This window comes from Gymnodraco acuticeps, unplaced genomic scaffold, assembly GCF_902827175.1.
Source record: "Gymnodraco acuticeps unplaced genomic scaffold, fGymAcu1.1, whole genome shotgun sequence".
In the NCBI taxonomy this organism is placed as follows: domain Eukaryota; kingdom Metazoa; phylum Chordata; class Actinopteri; order Perciformes; family Bathydraconidae; genus Gymnodraco; species Gymnodraco acuticeps.
The window spans coordinates 1,957,763-1,980,467 of record NW_022991187.1 but is presented as its reverse complement, the minus strand read 5'-3'; the positions used below and the strand labels follow the sequence as shown (position 1 = coordinate 1,980,467).

The following is a 22,705-nucleotide window of genomic DNA, read 5'->3' as shown; positions in this document are numbered from 1 at the left end:
ACAAAGAAACGTGATGTTTAAAGCTTAATTTAAATATTCAACTCACCAACATTTGCTCGTAAACCTATTTATTGCCATGTGTACGAAGGGTAAAATATATAATCTCTGGCGATTAGACCCCATCTTAATGTGATGGATTTAGATGGGAGGAGAAGCCGACTAGGAAAGGTGAGCCCCCCCTGGGTATAGACACTGGTGGTGGTGGTGAGGAGCTGGAGGGAACATTGAAGATCTGGAGTGATGGGGGGGCTTCTGGGCTTGACCTGGGCCCTGGATCTGATGAACTTGAGGTTAACGGGGTGGAGGAGGGCTGCATCAATTCACCTGAAATGACAGCAAGGAGAAGAGAGCAGATTTAAAAGTTTGCCGGATGCGCTGGGATTGGCTTGTGGGAGATGAGGCAAGTCTGATTGGTTTAGCTGAGGGAGAGAAACACCTGTGCTTATTGAATGAAAGGGCGAGTGAGTGAGGGAGACATTGTGAATGAAAGAGTACGAGACACTTTTCCTGATAGGACTTGTGCTGAGCTTCATTCCAGTGGTTTAAAAATATCACAACACGGTGTAGTGGCACCATTTGTAGTCAAATGTATTTTAAAGGGCACCTATTGTGCAAAATGCAATTTTTAATGTATTTTATATATCAATATGTGTCCGCGGTGTGTAAGGAGACTCACAAAGTGTCAGAAAATACAACCCCGCTCTTTTCCTCCTTTCCCACATTTCTAAAATGGCGGTACAACGGAGCTGATTGCTGCGGTCTTGACGTCATTACTGAAATGTGGGCTGGCTTTGCGTTGAACTCCTGGCAACGTCCCGCCCACGGCCCAAAGTATCGTCCCCATATACAGTCTTCTAGCTGAATCCCCTCCCGCAGCTGTCTGTCTGTGTATTCAGCAGGATGTCTGCGAGAGGGACTTAGAGTAAAGTTGTTATATGTATATATATTATACATATAATGACACTGTTCTACATTACATTACATTACATTGCATTTAGCTGACGCTTTTATCCAAAGCGACTTACAATAAGTGCATTCGACCAGGAAGATACAACCTTGAAGAAAACAGAATCATATAAGTACATCAGGTTTCATAGAGCCAAACATTTCAAGTGCTACTCAACTGGCTTTAGATAAGCCAGTCCTTTGTTAGTATATAAGTGCTCTGTTAGCAGTTCTTTGTTAGTAATTATATCACTCGAAGTGGAGTCGAAAGAGATACGTTTTCAGTCTGCGCCGGAAGGTGTGTAAGCTATCTGCTGTCCTGATTTCAATGGGGAGCTCATTCCACCATTTTGGAGCCAGGATAGCAAACCCACGTGTTTTTGCTGATGGGAACTTGGGTCCCCCTCGCAGCGAGGGTGCAGCGAGTCGTTTGGCTGATGCAGAGCGAAGTGCACGTGCTGGGGTGTACAGTTTAACCATGTCTTGGATGTAGGAAGGGCCAGAACCATTCGCAGCATGGTATGCAAGTACCATTGTTTTGAAGTGGATTCTAGCAATTACTGGAAGCCAGTGAAGGGAGCGGAGGAGCGGCGTGGTGTGGGAACATTTAGGAAGGTTGAAGACCAGACGAGCCGCTGCATTCTGGATGAGCTGCAGAGGTCGGATGGCACATGCAGGTAGACCAGCCAGGAGGGAGTTGCAGTAGTCTAGGCGTGAGATGACGAGAGCCTGGACCAGAACCTGCGTTGCTTTCTGGGTCAGCTGGGGACGTATCCTCCTGATGTTGTAAAGCGTGTATCTGCAGCAACGGGTTGTAGCAGCGATGTTTGCAGTGAAGGACAGTTTGTTATCTAGGGTCACACCCAGATTCCTTGCAGTCTGAGTCGGGGAAACAACTGAGGTGCCGATGTTGATTGTTAGGTCAAGAGTGGGACAATCTTTTCCCGGAAGGAAAAGCAGTTCATTCTTGTCAAGGTTGAGCTTGAGGTGATGAGCAGACATCCACCGAGAGATGTCAGCTAGACAAGCAGAGATGCGTGCGACGACCTGGGTCTCTGAGCGGGGAAAGGACAGAATTAGTTGGGTGTCGTCAGCGTAGCAGTGGTATGAAAAACCATGCGGGCTAATGACTGATCCGAGCGAGTTTGTGTACAAGGAGAAGAGGAGGGGACCAAGAACAGAGCCCTGAGGGACCCCTGTAGTTAATTGACAAGGGTCGGACTCGGACCCTCTCCAAGTTACCCTGTAGGTACGGTCTTTGAGGTATGAGGTAAGGAGGGAAAGTGCAGTGCCTGAAACTCCAAGTTTTTGGAGAGTGCGAAGGAGGATCTGATGATTCACCGTGTTGAATGCAGCAGACAGGTCCAGAAGGATGATGACAGAGGAGAGGGAGGCTGCTTTAGCCGTGTGCAGTTCCTCAGTGACAGCAAGGAGAGCAGTTTCTGTGGAGTGACCTGCCTTGAAACCAGACTGGTGCGGATCCAGAAGGTTGTTCTGATGGAGATAACAGGAGAGTTGTTTAAAGACAGCGCGTTCAAGTGTTTTAGACAGGAACGGGAGGAGAGAGACAGGCCTGTAGTTTATAACATCAGACGGGTTGAGAGTGGGTTTCTTTAGGAGAGGGTTTACTCTTGCCTCCTTGAGACTGTTTGGAAAGTGACCAGAAGTTAGAGAAGTGTTGATGAAATGGGTGAGAAACGGTAGAATATCAGGAGCGATAGTCTGAAGGAGGTTTGAAGGGATAGGGTCCAGAGGACAGGTGGTAGGGCGGGCAGAGGTAATGAGAGTAAGAACCTCACTTGGAGAGAGAGGGGAGAAGGAGGTTAGTGTGTGGGTGGAAGGAGGGTCTGGTGACCCAGCGGTGAGTAAAGGTGAGTCAGAAAAAGAAGGGCGAATATCAACCTTTTTTTCAAAGTAGTTAACAAAGTCGCTTGACAGAAGGGAGGAGGGGGAAGGGGCTTTGGGGGGGTCCAAGAGGGTGGAAAAGATGGGGAAAAAAATGTTGGGATTGGAATAGGAAGATTGGATTCTAGCGGTAAACACTGGATAAAGAACATGTCAAGCTATGTGCTGTATCAGTAACAATGGGCGACGTATTTTGGAAGTAATTAGGTCTTTGTTTACATTAGCAAGCATCGCTAACACTCAGAGCTAACCTGTACTGGAGAGAATATGAGTAAAGAAGCCGGATATAAGAGGTACTCACCTTGTGGTAAACCCGCGAGAGAGAAAGTGTTTGAGCTCCATACTGTTTCAGAAATAATGCTTGATGTGGTTTGGAACATAATATGGTGTTTAACTCTTCGCACAGCTCACTGCTTGCATGCGGAAAGGGGCGTGGCCAGCAGTAGCTAGGTTACATGTAAAGGGCGAGACGCAGCATCAGCCCTTTTGTAACAGGGCTGAAATAGAGGGGTATGAGGCATGCTGCAATGGGTGATTGTTTGGTATTTTGGGAAAAACACTTCGGAGACATGTTTTGTACAGATATGGCCCTATAATATATTGTTCAAATATAGCATAATAGGTGAGCTTTAAAGAAAAACAATATCACCCCAATCAGAAAAGAAAACATCATCAGCTTGTGAATTTAGATTTGGATAGGTTTGTCCAAAAATGTCATGTATAAGTAGACAAATAATGGGATTTTTTTGCCGAATAGCAAATGTAACCTGAACTAGGTTATTTAATACCTTCACTCCGTATGTTCTAGTATTTTTTATTTGCTTGGTTAAAACAAATAGTCAGAGGTTTTCTGTTCCAGTAAGTCGACCGTCCTACTCTTATTTAATTCCAAAAGTCCCTGCAGACACACGTTATAGTCAGAGCCATTCAACATTCAAAATAAGTTTTAGTTTTTAACATCTCTCCTGAACACTATTCAAACGGGACAAGTTTGACTGCCACCATGGTGAGTTGATTTCAGAGTAAAATTCAGTTTGTTGGTAGGTGTTTGTGTGCCTTAAAAGATAACATATAGCCTTATTCATGGAGGTGAAGGTAGTTGTTAAAAAAATGGGTTGTTTACTAGTAAATACCATAGGTAAATAGAAGTGATGAATAGTTATTAATTAATCATTTTATGGCTCAAATCATGGTTGTCAAAATGACTGCAGTTTACAGAATGATTCGTATCAGATTAACGCATCATATCTATTAAACACAGATGAAACACTGTTACTGCCCAGAGTGTTTTTTTTATTTAGCCAAATGCATGCTGGGATAAACATGTGGATTATGTTTGTTTTATCAAATGTTCTGTTTTTTTTCTGTGTGAAGAAATGTCTCGCTCTGGCTTCACTGCTATGTGCTTTGGTGTCACTATCAGATAGTTGTCAGGTGCCGTACGTGGAACCACGTGAAAGTAAGGAAAAACACACACACATACTCAGAGTATTTATAATAAATACACATATTTTTATACAATATTGACCACTTCTTCCTTCCACAAATAGGAATCACACATTGTCAGGACAACGCGGATAAGACCTGGCATCCCGTTGGATCTAGATGGAGAAACAGTAAATATATGGACTGTACTTGCGGAGGGTGTTGCCCTGCGTAAGTACACAGATAAAAACATTTAAAATGTTTTAATGGGGAGCATTTTTATTTGACAGTTTCACTCACATATTCTACTTTTAACTGTGTGTTTGCAGGTATGCTACCCCCACTGTTCCTGACGACTGTGAGTCAGTTTTAGACTTGAAGGCTTGTAAATACATAGTGCACAAGAAGAACGACTCAACCGTAGAGTGTCATATGTATTCTATGTCAGGACAACCATGCCCAATAATGCTGTGTAATTATTGGGAGACATCAGAAAGATAAATATAGATGTGAACCCTCTCTGGCTTCTCACCAAAAAACAATGCCCGTTTTGTTGGTATTAAAAAACGACCACAAATATGAATAAAAATAGTATATATATATAATAGTAATACATATAAAATAGTGCTACAAACTAAATTCCATCTAATAAACAAATAAAACATGTTTACATTGTCTCTTTTCTTTTCTGTATGTTTGTTTTAGAAAGAAGCAGACTAAAAAACCATCACTGGAGCATTGCACCATGGGTATTCACTTCAGATTTCATCATTACCATAACACGTACCGTAACATCTCCCTTGTTAAGTTATGTTTTTCAGCTTTCCAGTTGTAATCTCCTCGTCCTAAAATATTTACCTGCAACTGCTGGAGTTGAGCATAAAGGATTCGCCTTTTATGACCGATCATGGCTCTTATCCCATGATCGGTTAGGGGTTAAGGCCCTTTATGGTTGTTAGAGGCAGCTAAAACACATTTGATTATGAGTATTGTTTTGAGGTAGATTGAAAAATATTAACAATATTCCATTTGGAAAGATGTTTCTGAGTTACGAAACAACAAACAAATTCACTACAGTTCTATAACATTAAAACACATTGAGGAAAAATACTTGAGCAAACTTGTGAAAATCTGACACAAAAATACATCTTAAAAAGAACTCAGCTTGTTAATTAGAGTTTATACAAAGCAACATGATGTTCAAGCTTAAGTTGAATATTCCACTAACCTGTCTTTGTGTCACGGTGTGTGAAGCAGGTAGGACCCAAATGCAGATTAAAGTGAAAGTTCCTTTATTTCAAGGCTAGGTGATAACACAGATAGAACAGAACACTCACCGACGAACTAGTCATGACAAAAGACAAACCGACAAAGACAGACAGAAAAACCAGAACTTAAATACACACAAGACTAATCACACAAACAAGACACAGGTGAGGAGGGAGGAGAAAACACAGGGGCCACAGGTGAACACAATCGGGTAATCAGACACACCAGGGAAACTAACGACAGGGAACCACAGACAAATCCAAACAAGACACAACGCAGACAGAAACAGGCAAGACAGGAGGTGAAGACCTTTCAAAATAAGACAAGACAAAACACCATAAAGACAGATCGTGACACTTTGCTTATGGCATTAACCCATGCATTAACCACATATATATTTATCCACCATAAAACATGAATAATATGAGTAAAAAAACGGTGTATTTGAATTTGTATCACATTTGTCTCCTTAAATATGTTGTACACGTCTTCCCCAATTCCACCAAACAATTGAGATATTTCCCCTCTTCAAGTAAAATAAGTTGTTAACAAAGAACTAGGATTGTCAGATCTTAAAATGAACAAGGCTTTCAGGAAAATGACGGTCACTGTGTGTTTTTTTCTGTTGGGTTAACTACAGACAGTGGTGACCTCCAGTAACCTCTCTTATTTAATTCCAAAGGTCTCTGCAGATCACAGTTTAAAAGTCAGAGACCTACAAGCAAACACACACTTTAACGTTTCTCCTCTTACCTGAACACAATTCAGACCGGACAAGTTCAACTGCCACCATGGTGAGTGGATTTTAGTACTCAATCTGAAATTCTGGTTACAGATGTTATTTGCAGCTGTTTTTCTGTGCTGATGGAATAAGGTAAAGCGGTAATAATGGAGGTAAAGACATTTTATGTTAAAAAATAAATATGTTCTACTGAATAAAAGTGATATCATTGGGTTTGTATCATTTTGTGGCATGGACCTCAAGTTGTGGGTTATCAAAATGGGAGCAATTTACAGAATGACTCGTATCAGATGAATTGTATATTCAACAAAAAATATCTTAACACACTGTACCTACCCAAAGTTTTTGCCTGCTTTGTGCCAAATGCTTGCTAGGATACATATGTGGATGCTGATATCAAATGGTAAATCGTTGTTCCTTTTTTCCCTGTGAAGAAATATTTGGCTCTGGCTTTGCTGTTTTGTGCTTTGGCGTCGCGATCAGATGCTTCATGTTACGCTAAGGCCTTACAACCAGGTAAAAGAACAGAAAAACACATACTCACAGAAAGAGACTTGTGGTGTAGTGGGATGTGCGCTGGTGTTCGGATCAGGGGTCACAGGTTCAATCCCCACTGCAGTCAGCTTGTCGTTGTGTCCCTGTGCAAGACACTTCGCCCAAAATGGCATGTAATGTAATATTTATAGTAAATACAAAACTGTTTTAAAACGTTTCCTTTCCACAAATAGGCATGACCCATTGTCAGGACGTCAGTGATAATACCTGGCATCCAGTTGGATCTTCATGGAGAAACAGTGAATGTTTCGACTGTAGTTGCAGTCGATGTTGCTCTGCGTAAGTAGGCCTACACATGCCAAATTATTTCAGATTTTTAATTGGATAGCATTTATATTTGACTTTTGTAGCTACATATTCCACTGTTGACTGTGTCTGCAGGTTTTCAAACCCCGAACGGTTTGATTCAGACTGTGTGTCAGTGTTCGACTCTGCGGCTTGTGAATACATAGTGCACAAGAGGAACGACCCGACTCAACTGTGTCCAATTTATGCCTCAGTAGGGAAGTGAGGCAGTGGTGTAAAAGTCTGATGTGATTTCTTAGGGGGAGGAGGGAGAGACATGCAGATGTAATCCCTCTCTGGCTTCTCAACAGAACTCACTGCCTGTTTTTGTTTGTTGTAAAGACGACCAAGAATACAACTAATAAAAGCGAATAAAAGAATAATTTCCATATTGTCTGTTTTTGCACATTCTAAATATATTCTGAATTATAACCTTTACTCTGTATTAGGGGTGTAACGGTATCCGTATTCGTCCCGTACCGTCACGGTTCGGCACATGCACGACGAATACGCCTTTTTTTGTACGGAAAAAAGTCTGTCATTCAGGGCAGTATCCACTACTCTATATATAATCCAGGGGGCGGTATTGCGCCTAAAAGCTGTTTGCCAGCCGCCCTTAAACAACACATGAAGAACAAGAAGAAACACAACAACAAAACGAACAAAATACAAGAAGAAGAAAAGTTAGTATGGCGATTTCAGATAACACACAGGAGCTAGAACCATGGATGTATAATAAGAACTAGAACCCACCTGCTTTTTTTTTTTAATCAGCTGTGTGGGAACATTTCGGGTTCCCTGTGGACTACAACAACGATGAAGTGCGAGTGGTGGATCGGACGAGGACGGTCAGTGTGTCGGCGTTGTTAGACAGCGGTGCGGTATGCTAATGGTAACACAAGCCAAACATGCTAAATCATATCAGAAGGCATCACCCAGATTTGCCAATCACCGGAGCCCGGCAAAAGACAACAGCAGTTCAACAGCTGATCCCTGCTGTTTTTAAGAAGCCAATAGACATGAAAGCCGTGAGACCAAAATAAATAACGGAAGCTTTTGGCATATGTTTTTCAACGACTTTGCGCTCTTGAAACACTTTCTTATTATTTATGATGTCATATTTTCAAGACATCCTTTTTAGTTTTACAGCTTGATGAAACCTTTTTGTTTGACATCAGCCATTATAGATAATGTGGCCATCTGAGTGTGTGTGGTACTGTTTGTGGTTTGTTTAATACAGTTAATTATTCAAAATGTCAGAGTTCCTTATTTTTAAACTGAAACTTACTGTTCAAAAATAAATAACAACAAACCTGGAATTATGCATTTGGGACTTTTTTTTGCTTTTTCTTGTTGTACCGAACCCGTAACGAACCGTGACCCCCAAACCGAGGTATGAACCGAACCGTGACTTCTGTGAACCGTTACACCCCTACTCTGTATGTTCCAGTATTTATTTGCTGGGTTTAAACAAACACTAAGACCGGTGGCTTCTTCGAACGATGACCATCCTCCTCTTATTCGGTTTCAAAGGTCCCTGCACACACATTATAAAAGTCAACAGCATTCAAAACACAGTTTAGTTTCTAACATCTCTCCTGAACACTATTCAAACCAGACAAGTTTGACTGGTGAGTTGATTTCAGAGTACAATTCTGTTTGTTGGTAGCTGTTTTTGTGGGTTAAAGGTTAATATAATCATGGAGGTAAAGGTAGTTGTTATGAAATGTGATGTTTACGAGTAAATAAAAGTGATAAATAGTTATTAATGAATCATTTTATGGTATAAATGCCATGTCATTGTTGTCAAAATGACTAATGTTTAAATAATGAATCATATCAAGTGAATGTATCATATCTATCAAACAAAGATCTACTGTGTCCAATTTATGGCGCTGTATTGTAGTGATGCAGTGGTGCAAAAGTGTGTTGTTAATTGGGGAGAGCACAGAGAGACATTATGTAATTCCTCTCTGGTCAACAGAACCATGCCTAGAAAGTTCATGTCCTTATTGGCAGGGATGAGAAAGAGAGATGCAGATGTGAACCCTCTCTGGCTTCTCACCAGAAAAACTTATTTAATTCCAAAGGTCTCTGCAGATCACAGTTTAAAAGTCAGAGACCTACAAGCAAACACACACTTTAACGTTTCTCCTCTTACCTGAACACAATTCAGACCGGACAAGTTCAACTGCCACCATGGTGAGTGGATTTTAGTACTCAATCTGAAATTCTGGTTACAGATGTTATTTGCAGCTGTTTTTCTGTGCTGATGGAATAAGGTAAAGCGGTAATAATGGAGGTAAAGACATTTTATGTTAAAAAATAAATATGTTCTACTGAATAAAAGTGATATCATTGGGTTTGTATCATTTTGTGGCATGGACCTCAAGTTGTGGGTTATCAAAATGGGAGCAATTTACAGAATGACTCGTATCAGATGAATTGTATATTCAACAAAAAATATCTTAACACACTGTACCTACCCAAAGTTTTTGCCTGCTTTGTGCCAAATGCTTGCTAGGATACATATGTGGATGCTGATATCAAATGGTAAATCGTTGTTCCTTTTTTCCCTGTGAAGAAATATTTGGCTCTGGCTTTGCTGTTTTGTGCTTTGGCGTCGCGATCAGATGCTTCATGTTACGCTAAGGCCTTACAACCAGGTAAAAGAACAGAAAAACACATACTCACAGAATATTTATAGTAAATACAAAACTGCTTTAAAATGTGTAAAACGTTTCCTTTCCACAAATAGGCATGACCCATTGTCAGGACGACAGTGATCATACCTGGCATCCAGTTGGATCTTTATGGAGAAACAGTGAATGTTTGGACTGTAGTTGCACTGGATGTTGCCAAGCGTAAGTGAACAGATCACAACATAACAATAATGTTTTTTATTCAGTTTTCATTTATCTCTGTACTTATATTCTTCCCTTAACGGTGTGTTTGCTGTGTAATTGTAGGTACACAACCCCCACAGAGGTCCCTGAAGACTGTGTGGCAGTTCTGGACACACAGGCTTGTGAATACATAGTGCACACAAAGGAAAACTCAAATGGACTGTGCGAAGGAGTGAAGATATGGAAAATGTCTGCCGTCTAAAAACGACTAACTAACCCCTCGACTCCTCTGCTGGGCCATGATGTTCGTCCCTTGATTGGCTAGAGATTACTGGAAGTTATGCTTGTTAAAGGCAGCTTAAACAAAATTACATTAAATAAAATATTATATTGGAGAGCTTTAAAAGAACGAATAGTGTCATGTCACACAAACACAGAAATATTAACACAAACATTTTTAGTTGATAATGGAATTGATATAGTTGTTAATAAATTCGATACAACTTCTGTATGCCATGCTGTCTTGCGTTTAGAATATCGTTTTGCATCATATTCGACTGTGACGGAGTCTAAAATGTGCTATTTGTATTCTTGGAATAAGAAATTATTGATCTGTGCACATATTCAATATTTACCAGTACTTGTTTCCTGCACAATTTCAAATGTATTGAGAAGAAACACCACTTCCAAGAAGAACTATCAGCTTGTAAATATGAGTATATAAAAAGCAGCATCATGTAGGTGTCATCATGGAGATCATATTTATTTGTATTCTTTTTTTAATGTACATATGTGCCAAATTTCAACATTTCAATCTTGTGTGTCCAGAAACAGTTTTTATTTGAACTGACTCGAACTTGTTCCTGCAGATAAATGTCATCAGCAGGGGCGGAGCAGCAGCCAATAGGATCTCCCTAGTGATGTCACTCTAAGGGACAAATCACTGTAATCACATAAATCACACATTAAAGAAGAGTTAAAGGGTGTTTGTGAGTGTCCAAGACATTATAAGCTTTACAAATATAAGATAAGATAGACCTTTACACAAGGATAATAAGGATACAAATAAGAGTAAACATGTAAGTCACAGTGTGAATACAAATATCATAAAACAAAGGTAAAACACTGATCAGCTGAATGTACAAATATACAGATATGAGATTGTATACATATATACGTATATGTCTCAGTGCTGTACGATACCAGTCACCTCTGTGGAAACATTGGTATAACTGCCTTTTTTAATTTATATTTGAGTGTTGTATATCTTTTAAAATGGAACTAGAGTCTCTTCAAATAAAACTGATGATGATGATAATAGAATGGAGGAGGGATGAAACCCTCTTTAATGGTCACACATGCAGAGCACACAGTGACATTTGTTCTCTGCTTTTAACCCATCCTAGTACCAGGAGTCTAGTACTAGGAGCAGTGGGCAGCTATTGCACAGCGCCCGGGGAGCAATGGGGGTGTCCGGTGCCTTGCTCAAGGGCACCACAGCAGGGCAGGAGGTGAACTGGGACCTCGCCAAGTAGCACTCCATATTTTAGGTCTGGTCGGGGACTTGAACCGGCGAGCCTACAGCTCCCAGTCCAAGCCCCTACTGACTGAGCCACTGACGATGATACATGTATATGTGCAGGTGCAAGTGAAAGTCATATGTACACAATACAAATCGTGTTAAGATAGTATTTTACTATAAGATAGTAAATTATTTAGTGCAGTGTACACAGTATTCAGGTTCACTGTGATTGTATTTGTTATGATGTGGTGGTTGAAAAGCAGCCCCCTCTCACCACCAGGCGGCAGGACCAGCCAGCATATTCTGGTGTGTTGTCTTCATCAGTCTCTTCCCCTTCAGATAGAGGGAGGGTTAAATATGAAGAGAGGTTTGCAAAGACTCAGGACCTCTCTGTTGCACTGTCTTGTGATTAACGAAAAGCAGCAAGCGTGTGAGGTGGTGGAGCTCCTCTCATCTTTAAGCACGCTGTGTGGTGAGAGGGTCCCAACAACAGCAGAGAGACCCACAACACTTATGATTTCTGTCCCCCCTCCACTTCATTCTCTCACTTCAACTCATTGCTCAACTTTGGATTACTGCCTCTTGTCATACTGAAGACACCTGTGGAGGATTAAAAGAAGAATCTCAAAGGAGGATTCACTTTGCAACTTCCTTACATTCACTTGTCTTGGTTTTAGGAGTTTTTCCTGAGCTGGAATAATGCCTTCATGGTGGAGTAGGACCTCCTGGTTGGCAGTGTTGTTTGGTGCTGCGCTGGTTGTTCTTACTGCCGCTAGTGCTGGACCGAACCAGGACCGGAGGCAGGACGGGCCGTCTTCATGCTATGGAAGCTTTGATCTCTACTTTGTTTTGGACAAGTGAGTTCACGGTCACGCTTTACCTGAGTTGCTTAAGAGGGGAAGGATGGATGGGATGGTTTCAGTGCCATTTACGTTAAGGTCTATGACAAACAGCAGTTAATATAGCAGATTGAATAGGAAGCGTTGTGTTTTGTTTTCCTGCATGTATTTAACCATTGAGTATAACTTGAATATTCCACTCACCTGTTTTTGCTTGTTGCTTAAAAAAGGCACTTAATGCATAAAGTACATTTGCATTATTCTTGTTGTAGTTCCGGTGCTTCTCCCATCATGGTGACAACAAAATATGACATAATGTCATTACTGTTGGTTACGCCCCCTGGTGCCATGTCATGCGGGAATATGGATGAATGGACTGAGGATGCATTGCTTTACCTTGATATGCATTTCCGCTTGGCATGTGTCTCTTTGATTAGTGGTGTTCCCCATTCCTCAGTATCCTGCAGGCTGCAGCTGTTTTGGTGTTCATTCTCATTAACAAACATTTACCACGTGGGCTTTATTTATCCACAAATGCTCGCCATTAAATGCATCTGTTTATCTCCTCATCTTCTTTGAGTCCTCTGTGTATCCACAGTGAGGGACAGGATGTTTGCCTCCCATCCAAGTTAGATACATTTGTCTTTATTTAGAAACATCCATGTTTATCTTACCTGTTTTGGTAATCGCTGAGTTTAGTTTAGCTGTGCATCATGGCCACCTCATCAAAACGACCAGAGTGAACATAAACGGGATCATATTCATGACATGTTGATGATAAGTCTCACTTAATGTGGTATTGTTTTGCAATTATTAGATGATAAATATAATGTATTTGGGTTTAAAACGGCTCGCTGCACCCGCACTGCGAGGGGGACCCAAGTTCCCATCAGCAAAAACACGTGGGTTTGCTATCCTGGCTCCAAAATGGTGGAATGAGCTCCCCGTTGAAATCAGGACAGCAGAAGGCTTACACATCTTCCGGCGCAGACTGAAAACTCATCTCTTTCGACTCCACTTCGAGCGATAGAATTACTAACAAAGCACTTATATACACTGAACAAAAATATAAATGCAACACTTTTGTTTTTGCTCCCATTTTTCATGAGATGAACTCAAAGATCTAAAACATTTTCTATATACACAAAATAACCATTTCTCTCAAATATTGTTCACAAATCTGAAAAAATCTGTGATAGTGAGCACTTCTCCTTTGCCGAGATAATCCATCCCACCTCACAGGTGTGGCATATCAAGATGCTGATTAGACAGCATGATTATTGCACAGGTGTGCCTTAGGCTGGCCACAATAAAAGGCCACTCTGAAATGTTCAGTTTTATCACACAGCACAATGCCACAGATGTCGCAAGTTTTGAGGGAGCGTGCAATTGGCATGCTGACAGCAGGAATGTCCACCAGAGCTGTTGCCCGTGAATTGAATGCTCATTTCTCTACCATAAGCCGTCTCCAAAGGCCTTTCAGAGAATTTGGCAGTACATCCAACCGGCCTCACAACCGCAGACCACGTGTAACCACACCAGCACAGGACCTCCACATCCAGCATGTTCACCTCCAAGATCGTCTGAGACCAACCACTCGGACAGCTGCTGCAACAATCGGTTTGCATAACCAAAGAATTTCTGCACAAACTGTCAGAAACCGTCTCAGGGAAGCTCATCTGCATGCTCGTCGTCCTCATCGGGGTCTCGACCTGACTCCGGTTCGTCGTCGTAACCGACTTGAGTGGGCAAATGCTCACATTCGATGGCGTCTGGCACGTTGGAGAGGTGTTCTCTTCACGGATGAATCCCGGTTTTCACTGTTCAGGGCAGATGGCAGACAGCGTGTGTGGCGTCGTGTGGGTGAGCAGTTTTCTGATGTCAATGTTGTGAATCGAGTGGCCCATGGTGGTGGTGGGGTTATGGTATTGGCAGGCGTATGTTATGGATGACGAAAACAGGTGCATTTTATTGATGGCATTGTGAATGCACAGAGATACCGTGACGAGATCCTGAGGCCCATTGTTGTGCCATTCATCCATGACCATCACCTCATGTTGCAGCATGATAATGCACGGCCCCATGTTGCAAGGATCTGTACACAATTCGTGGAGGCTGAAAACATCCCAGTTCTTGCATGGCCAGCATACTCACCGGACATGTCACCCATTGAGCATGTTTGGGATGCTCTGGATCGGCGTATACGACAGCGTGTTCCAGTTCCTGCCAATATCCAGCAACTTCGCACAGCCATTGAAGAGGAGTGGACCAACATTCCACAGGCCACAATCAACAACCTGATCAACTCTATGCGAAGGAGATGTGTTGCACTGCGTGAGGCAAATGGTGGTCACACCAGATACTGACTGGTTTTCGGACCCCCCCAGACCCCCCCAATAAAGCAAAACTGCACGTTTCAGAGTGGCCTTTTATTGTGGCCAGCCTAAGGCACACCTGTGAGGTGGGATGGATTATCTCGGCAAAGGAGAAGTGCTCACTATCACAGATTTTTTCAGATTTGTGAACAATATTTGAGAGAAATGGTTATTTTGTGTATATAGAAAATGTTTTAGATCTTTGAGTTCATCTCATGAAAAATGGGAGCAAAAACAAAAGTGTTGCATTTATATTTTTGTTCAGTGTACTAATAAAGGACTGGCTTATCTAAAGCCAGTTGAGTAGCACTTGAAATGTTTTGGCTCTATGAAACCTGATGTACTTATATGATTCTGTTTTCTTCAAGTTTGTATCTTCTTGGTCGAATGCACTTATTGTAAGTTGCTTTGGATAAAAGTAATGAAATGTAAAACGTCCATGCCCAAATTGAGCTTAACAGGAATTAAAGCCAGTCAAGTGAAAACTGTTTACGGTTCTCAAAAGGGGTCAACATGGTATATGAGCCATGTTTACATGAGTTTCCCTGACTAGACATCCAAGATAAAGTACTTAATGCTGCAGATAAATATGCAAACAGCTCCTCTGTCACTGACTCACCCAGGCTGTTGCTTTTGGACTTTAACAGACTGCTCACCCTATGACATTTATCGTTTGCAAACCTTGCTCAACACAACTTGTTTTCAATCCTTTTTTCCCACCACCAGCCAAAAAGGTTTGCCAACTAGATCAACAACAAATGTCTTGTGCAACTCATCATTTTCTTAACTGGAAAATAGGAGTCTGACATTTCCTGCTCTCTTATAACACTCCCTCCAGATATGGTGATGGGTTTCCCAGTTGTCCTACATTAAATGTCAGTGCCACCTCCAGACACACTGCTGTTTTCTCAACGGGGAAATTAGGCAATTGTGTATAATACATAGGGATGCACCGAATATTCGGCCACCGAAAATTATCGGCCGAAAATGGTTAAAAAGGCCCTTTCGGCTTTCGGCTGAAAGGGTTTTAGCACCGAAAAAATATCACCGAATGTCAGAACAGGCTTACGTTGGTAACCTAACGTGTTGTTGTGATGACGTAATAAAGACGCTGCGACCATGCTCGCGGCTGGCTCACAGGGGGGGGGAACATTGACCTTTGTCATCGAGATTGCCCTGAGTCTTTAACAAATCGTATTAAATAATCTGATGACAGACTGTAAACAGAATAGCTGAAATTTTAACAAACTAAATAACTCAGTTTCCTCTAATCATTAACCCATGTTTGTATGATGTAGTTAACTCCGTGTGTTGCTGCTAGCATACATAACACCTGACGTGGAAACGTTACTCGTGATGGAGCTACAGAGCTGCTAGAAAGACGGTCGAACTCGGTACATTCCTCCGTCTGCATGCGGTGCACTTTTGCTAAATGTTTAGACAAATTGCTCGTGCTTTCATGCTAAACTCTTATTGCACTTTTGGTAACAAGTATTCTCCACATCGAGACGGGTAAAGTTTAACCACACCTCGGAGCGCGTTCTCTCCGCCATCTCCGCAGTGTGCTCCGCTGCATGAAGCAGCTGCGTGTGTGTAAACTGCCCCGCCCCCTCGCACACAGACGGGGGAGAGAGATCTCGTCTGATCGAAAATACATCATAGACGCATTTGTTGTCTTTGCATATTAGAAACGAGTTGGCGACACTAAGACTGCGATATAATGTTTTTTAGCAATAATACATGACATATATAAATGTACTGTATGCATTCAAAAGTGCTGAATAAATGTTTTATGGACCCATAATAGTGATTATTATTTAAGTTAAGTTTTGCCATAATCATGTCTATTTCCATAATCAGGTAGCTGAACAACATTGGTAAAAAATGTATACATTATATATATATATTTCTATTAATCATTTTCGGCCTTTCGGCATTCGGTTTTCGGCAAACTGTTTCCTATTTTCGGTATCGGTTTCGGCCAAGAATTTCCCATTCGGTGCACCCCTAATAATACAGAGTCATTGTGAGCATCAGCCATGTTTTAGCGACACTCATGTATACTGCATTTGTGTAGCTGATAGGTAGCTGTTCCTTTAGCTTTCATTTGACTGTCTTTTCTCTTAGTTCGCTCAGCTTCCTTTTAGCAGTGATGTCCTCCAAGTGCCCTCAATGCCCTCTTGCTGTATCCTCCTTATCCCCCTTGCCTCCTCCTTGTCTCTGCACTGCTCTTTCTCTATTACATCCAGATGTTTCAGATTGTCAGCCTGTTTGCTGTGCTGTTTGTGCTTGGACTTGTGGCATGGTGGTAACAATGGAAACATAGGTGTTTTGTTGCAGGGGGTGTGGAGTTTTTAATTAAAATACATTTTGATAAGCATAAACAACGATTCATGCAAGCTTGCAAACTGTTGTTAATTAACCAGATTCAACTGTATAGTCATTATAAAGTTCTCTCCTCCAAAATGTTTTATCCCCAAATCTGTATTTCCTAACAACTGAGCAGGATACACGTGACTTTGTGTCTCTAAAAATCCAATACAAATGTCAAATAAAAGTGTGGGACACACCACCGGGTCAAATTGGAGATAGCGAAGAGAGAATACAGTGTAAGATGATTCAAACTATCTAGATGGTATTTGTGAAATGGTAGATAATACAGCTGAGTGTAAGAGCGAAATGTATTTCATGGGAGACCTGAATATCAATGCCTTCAATGAGAAATGCCAACAACAAGATACAACAGTACAGCATCAACATGCAGTGAGTTAAACAATCTATTTAAAATAGAGATAAAAGCCATAGCAGACTGGGTCAACAATAACAAACTGGTACTCAACATTGCAAAAACAAAAGCAATGGTGTTCGAATCCAGACATATGTTAAGCAGCAATCCTCAATTAAGCCTGACACTGGCTGGTCAGCCAGTGGAACAGGTAAACGAGACTAAGTTGCTTGGCATTGTTCTTGATTCTGGTTTACGGTGGACAAAGCAAATAGACAGTATCGTAACTAAAATGGGAAGGAGCATAGCTGTGACGAGAAAATGTACAAAGTATGTAACACCAACCACTTTGAAACAAGTCATTCAGTCTCTGGTTTTGTCACATCTTGAGTACTGTCCGGTCATATGGTCATCAGCAGCAAAAACATATATACAGAAATTACAAATAGCTCAAAACAAGGCTGCCAGACTAGCTCTCCACTGTTCGAAGAGCACTCATATTGGAGTTATGCATAGAAACCTATCATGGCTTCCGGTTGAGAAACGTCTGCAATCTCGTGTTATCACTTTTCTAAAAAATGTCCAATTTAGCAAAAAACCACTGTATTTTTATGATCAAATAGTTTACACAAGAGACGAGCATGACCATAACACTAGACAAGCTACATCAGGCCATCTACTGGCACCTAAACCCAGGACACATCTTCTGAAATCTTCTGTGTCTTATAGAGCTATAAAGGAATGGAACTCATTGCCAAACTACCTTGCTGAAATAGAGTCTAGAGCCTCTTTCAAGAAGAGATTCAAGTCTCTCTAGGTCGTCCTCAGACGAGCCCTCCATCGTCGCTTCCAGTCATCCCGGTTCTCCATACATCTGGCCAGTTCATTGGTACTTTGTGCTCCTGCGTTGTTCTTGAGTACGTCCACGTATGTTTGTGCGGGACATCCTCGTGACCGATGCCCGTGTGTTGGTTCCCACAGCACCAATTTGCCGGCTGGCAGCTCTTGATGCCTTTGGCAATGTCCTGCTAGTCTCATTCTCCTGGCTGCAATTTTCTCGCTCACCCTTGGTATTCCCTCATACAGGATGTTGTTGGTTAAATGTACACTCTTGCTGATGTTAAATACTGCTCGCAACATTCTAGAAGTGCCATCTACTAATGACCATGTACCCTTGTGAGCTGTGAACCCTAATTGAATGTTACCTCATGCTTTGTACTGGTGGATGTCTTGTGCACTCATCCTTGGCTGAGATTGATTTTGAAAGTGGATGAGATTGTTGAGGATATTGGTGATGTTGTTAATGATGTCACGACTTATGTCCTGAATGTTGTTGTATTATTGTTGTATTGTTTTAAGTGTCGAACCCCAGGAAGAGTAGCTTTTGTCAAGAGCAAAAGCTAATGGGGATCCTAAATAAACATAAACATCAACACTGATTCACCTGATTCACTGATTCAATGACTACAATCTGGTTTGATTGTAGGTGTGTTATACAGATGTTAACAGTAATCTGAGGATCAAAGCACTACTGCTACTTCTCACATTAAACCAACCGTTTAATGTGAGAAGTAGCCTTAAGAAGTCCATTGTTAGACTAGTGACCTATAGAGAGGCAGACCTCGGGGCGCAAGGGTCAGGAGACGATGCAAAGAGATGCAAAATGACGACTTGAAAAGTTACGTCATAAAACGGCCACAATAATTCAAAAAACAATTACAAAGAGACACAACACATGCTTCGTCTAAGCCAGGAGAAGCAGTATAGCTACAAGGAAACACAGATGTACTAACAAACTCAAAACAACTCCAAGCATACGCATAACAAAGATGAAAAGACAGGAAACAAAGGAAGGTGCAGATCAGCTTCTAATAGACGTAATTGAATCATTTTAACATATTTTGTAGGCTAAGGGTCTTGCTCCTATGAGGCTTTTATGGCCCTTTAAATGTCTGCGCCCAGGGGCCTGTTGGTCGGTCTATTGACAACAGTCCAACAGCAGCACAGAGAAGAGCTCACGTTGCATAAATGCACAGCAGTGGTTGAAACGACATCCTCACATTACTCATTTGGCTTTTCTCTGCCTAGATCTGGGAGTGTGCAGCATCACTGGACAGAAATCTACAACTTTGTTGAACATCTAGCTCAAAAATTCATAAGGTAAAAATCCTAATGTTGCCATTGAAAAAGAAATGACCACTGATCTAACAGTATGTGGTTCTCTTCTCCTCGCCTTTAGTCCAGAGTTGCGGATGTCCTTCATTGTGTTCTCCACTGAGGGACGGATCCTGATGCGCCTGACAGAAGACAGGTGGGTGCAGATCCTCTCAAAGTCATTTTTAATCCGTTGCTTTTTTACCACGCAGCTGAGAGGAATGAGTGTTATGCCAGATTTGGACACAGTTATATCCCCTCTGAATGTTTATCACCAGGAAGTTTCCAGACAGACACGTTCCCTCCCTGCGACCCCTCTTTAGTGTCGTCGGTCTGGACAACGACTTCATCCTGTGGTTTTTGACACTTGGTGGGCAGTTTATGTGTAATCCTTTCTCATCAGAGTGTCACATAACATTTTCACTGCTTCCCAAGTCTCTCATCCTACAAAGGGCTCATTTCCTGCCTATCTGCGTGACAGCTTCTCAAGCCAATTCAAACCAATACTGTTTCAATTTATTCATCTGTTACACATTGTTGTTTTTTTTCGCCGCCCTTATGGAAGCTATTATGTTCAGTTTCTGGATGTGCTCAAAAGTTGTTTCACAATTGAATCTGACAAAATAAATATTTTAAAATAGATAGTATCATCAACAATGTGATTTTCCTTGTCGTCTGTCATTTGATCAGGGATCTCATTCGTAGAGGTCTGGAGGAGCTGTACAACGTTCGTCCAGGAGGAGACACCTTCATGCACGAAGGCATCCTGAGGGTGAGAAGCCGCTGCATATTCTAATTTGTTCTGGCCTCCACTTTAAAACATCACATGGCTAAATGGTTGTTGTGTTAGAGAGGATCGAGACACACTTGATGCTACAAGATATACAGTCTAATATTTCAAATCTGTTTTTTATTTTCACAGGCCAGTGAGCAGATATATTATGGAAACACTGAAGGTGTGTATTACATACAAAAAGCACAGCACAAAAACACATTTAATATGTATCCCTTTCCTGTAGTGTGTTATATAGGAATTGTGCATGTAACATCCCAGCTTCTCACACACACACACACACACACACACACACACACACACACACACACACACACACACACACACACCCTCGCTTCAACGCCTCCATTGTTTACTTTCCGTAACATAATGACACCTCTTTGTAACACTCACACTTCTATTGGAATACAGCTTCAACACACTGTATGTGATAGGCTAAGGGGCGGGACATCTCTAAGCAGTTGACCAATCACAACAGAGCCGGCCAGCTGACCAATCAGAGCAGACTGAGCTCTGGTTTCAGACAGAGGGTGAAAAGAGGTGCTGCAGCACAGGCAGTATGAGAACAATAGAGTTTTTTGAACATTTAAGAGATAAAATAATATCGTCAAATAATAATAATATGAACCTGGAAATTAGCATAATGGGGCCTGTTTAAACCAAACTATTATGAACGTATAATAATTATTTTATTTTCCCAAGACACATCTAAGGAGTCTTGAGGTGATAGGGGAAATAAAATGTTTCTGCTGTTTGAAATTACACTAGAAAAAATGCCAACAAGGTTACATATGAACCTTGAATAAACGTATTTAGTTTTTCACAAGCCAAGAACAACTGCTTAAGTGACAACTGAGATTTCTCTCTTCGACTCCTACCTTTATGAATGAATGTGTTTATTCTAAAATTGGAAGCTTTCAGGGATGTAACTCATAAAACAGAAGAGCAAGTAGATTAGGACATACTACAAAATAGCCGCAATCTTAATAATGTTTTCTGCAAAATAGGATACGATAACAGTTGGATATTTCAGCAGTGAATTATTTCTGTCTGCAGGTTATCGCACTGCCAGTGTGATCATAGCTCTGACAGATGGAGAGCTGCACGGGGATCTTTTCTACTACGCTGAGAGAGAGGTGAGATTAAGAGAGGCTGAATGGTTCACACAAACGATAACCAGGTGAGGCTGCGCGTGTGATGGACCAGATCAAACACTGACACCCTATACATCACCGCTTTGATCCTCTTACTTTAGTCTTGGAAAAGTGAGGTCAGGGCGTCAGATTTATACATCCGAGCCCAGTCGTTCTCCTCACATCTGCACTGGGATCTAAAGATTTATTTCCTCCCCGGACCATTCAGGCTCTGAGGTGTGTGAGAGTCTGAGGCTTTAATCAGCTTTGAGAGCCCTCACACACATGTTGACGGCAGACATATAGTGGGGTGACGTTTCCAGAAGCTGGAAATGTCCACTTTACGGCCGTGGGAGGTCTTACTGAAGCCAGTGTCAGCACCATTAGTCACAGGCATTACAACTTGTAAACCTATGCTATGGCTTGTGTTTTCCGTTTAGCCTTCAGGCATCCGTGTGACATTGGTGTTTTATATATATATATATATGACGTCTTAAACGTATTATTCACGAATGGTGATGCACAATTTCACTTGCATTTTCCGATTGTTTTGGATGATGTTATGCAATGCAAAAGTGTAATTAAAACCAGGTGCTGAGCTTTTTCCTGTTTTCGCTGTGAATCTGTGTCAAACTTAACAGGCGAACCGTTCTCGAAGCCTGGGTGCCTCGGTTTACTGCGTGGGGGTGAAGGACTTCAATGAGACGCAGGTGTGCTTTTTTCTTTTGTTTGAGTCTGTACCTTCATTTATCATGATGTCAAAGCGGTAAGGGAGTTGAATGGTTGGACAAGTGGGAATTCAAAGCTTTGTAAATCAAACCTTTTGAAAAGAATTGACCTTAGAAATGATTTAAAACAGTGTTTTAGTGGTGATAAAGTGCCCTACATTACTTAAAGGCCTATTTTCCCCCATTTTGAAAACAAATAGGCCACTTATATCAGTCATTACGCTTTATAGAACCATCAAAAGTCAAACTCTCTTCCCAGTGAACGGAAGTCAATGTTTCCAAAAAGGACATTAGCTGCACATCAAATGCTTATATCCACTTTATACGGCATCCTTGTTTTTGGTAGAGTAATGATTACAGTGTGAATCAAGAAGGCTTTTTATTTCCTCCATTATGTAGCGTAGAATTGTATTAACTTTACTCTAGGAAATGAGGTAATATATCATATGAGCCACTCCTGTCAT

General features: G+C 41.4%; 3 protein-coding genes and 1 long non-coding RNA gene across 4 annotated transcripts in view; all 4 read left to right on the top strand.

Annotated features, from left to right (window-relative positions):
- Positions 1–3,512: 3,512 nt before the first annotated feature.
- On the top strand, positions 3,513–5,258 carry LOC117561068. The gene is made up of 4 exons (XR_004571283.1): positions 3,513–3,856; positions 4,225–4,309; positions 4,401–4,506; positions 4,605–5,258. It is a non-coding gene; the product is annotated as an uncharacterized LOC117561068 (long non-coding RNA).
- Positions 5,259–6,226: 968 nt separating this feature from the next.
- Positions 6,227–7,515, top strand: LOC117561066 (beta-microseminoprotein J1-like). Its single transcript, XM_034238273.1, has 4 exons — positions 6,227–6,338; positions 6,721–6,802; positions 7,015–7,120; positions 7,223–7,515. Exons 1-4 carry the CDS (start codon positions 6,336–6,338, stop codon positions 7,350–7,352), a joined length of 321 nt encoding a protein of 106 aa, XP_034094164.1. The 5' UTR covers positions 6,227–6,335; the 3' UTR covers positions 7,353–7,515.
- A 1,001-nt stretch (positions 7,516–8,516) lies between these two features.
- On the top strand, positions 8,517–10,733 carry LOC117561019 (beta-microseminoprotein-like). The gene is made up of 4 exons (XM_034238186.1): positions 8,517–9,328; positions 9,711–9,792; positions 9,885–9,990; positions 10,096–10,733. The coding sequence occupies exons 1-4, from the start codon at positions 9,326–9,328 to the stop codon at positions 10,232–10,234; spliced, it is 330 nt and encodes a 109-aa protein (XP_034094077.1). The 5' UTR covers positions 8,517–9,325; the 3' UTR covers positions 10,235–10,733.
- A 1,448-nt stretch (positions 10,734–12,181) lies between these two features.
- Positions 12,182–22,705, top strand: part of antxr1a (ANTXR cell adhesion molecule 1a) — a 35,361-nt gene continuing 24,837 nt past the window's right edge. The window contains exons 1-7 of the mRNA XM_034238174.1: positions 12,182–12,351; positions 19,522–19,593; positions 19,673–19,744; positions 20,278–20,359; positions 20,510–20,543; positions 21,437–21,516; positions 22,155–22,223. Of these exons, the coding sequence (XP_034094065.1) occupies positions 12,194–12,351; positions 19,522–19,593; positions 19,673–19,744; positions 20,278–20,359; positions 20,510–20,543; positions 21,437–21,516; positions 22,155–22,223 (567 nt within the window). The 5' untranslated portion in view covers positions 12,182–12,193. The remainder of the gene's footprint in view (positions 12,352–19,521; positions 19,594–19,672; positions 19,745–20,277; positions 20,360–20,509; positions 20,544–21,436; positions 21,517–22,154; positions 22,224–22,705) is intronic.

Excerpts from the sequence above, each read along its gene's own strand:
- LOC117561066 (XM_034238273.1), top strand. Across the intron at positions 6,803-7,014 it reads CGCTAAGGCCTTACAACCAG|GCATGACCCATTGTCAGGAC; the intron begins GTAAAAGAACAG and ends TTCCACAAATAG. Across the intron at positions 7,121-7,222 it reads TGCAGTCGATGTTGCTCTGC|GTTTTCAAACCCCGAACGGT; the intron begins GTAAGTAGGCCT and ends CTGTGTCTGCAG.
- LOC117561019 (XM_034238186.1), top strand. Across the intron at positions 9,793-9,884 it reads CGCTAAGGCCTTACAACCAG|GCATGACCCATTGTCAGGAC; the intron begins GTAAAAGAACAG and ends TTCCACAAATAG. Across the intron at positions 9,991-10,095 it reads TGCACTGGATGTTGCCAAGC|GTACACAACCCCCACAGAGG; the intron begins GTAAGTGAACAG and ends GTGTAATTGTAG.